Consider the following 2,662-nt stretch of genomic DNA (forward strand, 5'->3'; position numbering starts at 1 on the left):
CGCTGGTGTGATGCAATGATCGGGGGCTCAGAGATCGTGCCATGATCGTCACACAGAGGGAGGCCCAGGCCATCTTCTGCAGGGCAATTGATGGGGGGGCACCATGATCTATCTATATCGATATACATAACTATATTTATATCTATATCTTACGTATAATCTATATCTATGTCATCTATATCTATATCCATCTATCTATCTATATCCATGAGAGCAGAGCCTCATTGATATTATCCCTAAGGAGTCACTGATTGTGCCCACATCCTACTTCCTGACCATCTCCTGCATTATAACCCCTGGTGTGGAAGAAGAGATCCCTGGGAACGGTGACCAGGACCCCAAAAAGGGACTGGTTCTCTGAGGGCACAGGCAGCAACTCCTTCCAAGAGAAGCCCCAGAGACCAGGACCTCCCTCACCTCTTGCCCTTTGTATGTGCAGACACCTCCCATATGCAAATGCCCAAACGGCCACCAGACACACACACACACAGTTGGTGTCCACTTAAATTCAGGGCCTCCTCACCCTCAAGAATACTTTCTGGGGGAAGAGGACTTCACCTGCAAGACATGACTCCCATGTGGCTCTTCCTCTTCCTGCTGTCAGCTCCCAGATGTGAGTGACTCAGGGCTTAGACATGAGGAGATGGGGACCCTGCATCTGAGCCCAGGAGTCAGTGTTCTCTCTGTCCCAGGTGTCCTGTCCCAGGTGCAGCTGCAGGAGTCAGGCTCAGGACTGGTGAAGCCCTCACAGACCCTCTCCCTCACCTGCACCGTGTCGGGGGGCTCAGTCACCAGCAGTGACTACTGGATCTGGATCCGCTAGCCCCCAGGGAAAGGTTTGCAGTGGATGGGGTACTGGTCAGGGGGCACAAGCTACAACCCAGCCTTCCACGGCCGCATCTCCATCACTGTTGACACGGCCAGGAACCAGTTCTCCCTGCAGCTGAGCTCCGTGACCATCGAGGACACGGCTGTGTATTACTGTGCGAGACACAGTGAGAGGAAGCCAGTGTGAACCCAGACACTAACCTCCTGAGGGAAACAGCAGGGCTAGGCTTCAAGGGGCGCCCGGACAGCAGGGGGCGCTAAGGACCCACAGCCCCAGGGGCAGGGGCAGAGGGAGGTGGGGAGGGAAGGTCCTTCATGTTGCGGGCAGGAATTTCCTCTCAAGCTCTCAGCTACCTCCAGGGAAGGCTCTTCCTTTTCATGTTCTCAGTGCAGACAACAGTGAAGAAGGGACATGTGTTTGCAGGTGACAGGGACAGGGACTTTCCTTCATGAAGGCTCCATTACAAATTCTAAAAGTGTCTTTTTCACTGTCTTTTCAACATTTCGATGATGAGTGTGAACTCCACGGGTGGGTTTCTGGGGTTGGGCTGTGTGTACAGCTCTACCTCCCTCCCTGGGGGTCACAGCTCCCTCAGTGTCTGACTCTTAGGTGCCCTCCCCCTCCTGGTTCCAGGGAGATCACAGGCCCTCCCTCTGCTGAAAGGCCTGAGCTCACTCAGGGCTGGTGGACCTCACCCATCCTCTCTGGGGCCACATTGATCCCCAGAAAAGCTGTCAGCTCAGTGCACCAAACACAGGGAGCCCCACATCCACGCACACTTGGGGCCCCTGCTGTCCATCAGGAAGCAGTGCTAACCCCACAGCGGTAACAGGTTACCCTGAGGCTGGGATGTGCATCATTGAATTCCTCCTCCAGCTTTCCTCCTGGATCCAAGGTTTTCTTGCTTCACTTTGGTGAGATGTGCATCGGGAACATGTTGGAAGCCAAGGAGCATCCATGGGACTCCCTGCATCCATACCGTCCTCTTCAAACTTGCCCAGGAAACACAGAGTCACACAAACACATAGTCACACACAGGGAGTCACACACACACGCAGTCACACACATTCAAACAGTCACATACACAGTCACACACAGTCACAAACCATAAGATACACAGACACACAGAGTTACAAACACAGTCACACACATAGTCACAGGAACACACACACACAGTCACACACTCGTTTCTGGAAAAGACATGCATTCATTCATGAGCAATAATACAAAACTGTTCATGTCTTTATACACTGTACTTTATGAATTCTATATTAGAAAATGGGGTTATCCCTAGCTGATTTAGCTAAGTGGATAAAGCGCCGGCCTGCAGAATGAAGTGTCCTGGGTTTGATTCTGGTCAAGCGCACATACCCCAGTGGGTGACGTGCAGGAAGCAGCCAACCAGTGATTCTCTTTCATCATTGATGTTTCTATCTCTCGCTCCCTCTCCCTTCCTCTCTGAAATCAATAAAGAAATATTTCTTTTTAATTGTTTAAAAATAAAAAATGGGGTTATATTTCATTCTCTTGAATGCCATATGAAACATATGAAATAAATATGAGGTCTGCAAGCAACTATTATTTCAACACTGGCCACACCTGTTAAGATCAACAGTTCTCAGCCCTCTTAGTAGAAGCTCAAATTAGGAACTTGATCCCAACTTTGCTAGATTGCTACAATTTTAAAAAATAATTGAATTAATAGTGAAAACCTCCCACCAAATTAAAGCCAAGGACCAAATGGCCTCAAGGGTGAATTCTACCAGAATTTTAAATAGGACTTGATAACTTTCTATTAACTCTTCTTGAAGTCTTCCAAGAATTATGTTCTCC

At 49.4% G+C, this 2,662-nt stretch overlaps 1 gene segment (V, D, J or C); it reads left to right on the forward strand.

The window, feature by feature from the left end:
* Window positions 1-539: 539 nt before the first annotated feature.
* Window positions 540-2,662, forward strand: part of LOC102770888 — a 6,357-nt gene continuing 4,234 nt past the window's right edge. The window contains 1 exon segment of the V gene segment in view: window positions 540-613. Within this exon segment, the coding sequence occupies window positions 568-613 (46 nt within the window).

Source organism: Myotis davidii, unplaced genomic scaffold (genome assembly GCF_000327345.1).
Source record: "Myotis davidii unplaced genomic scaffold, ASM32734v1 scaffold2130, whole genome shotgun sequence".
In the NCBI taxonomy this organism is placed as follows: Eukaryota; Metazoa; Chordata; class Mammalia; order Chiroptera; family Vespertilionidae; genus Myotis; species Myotis davidii.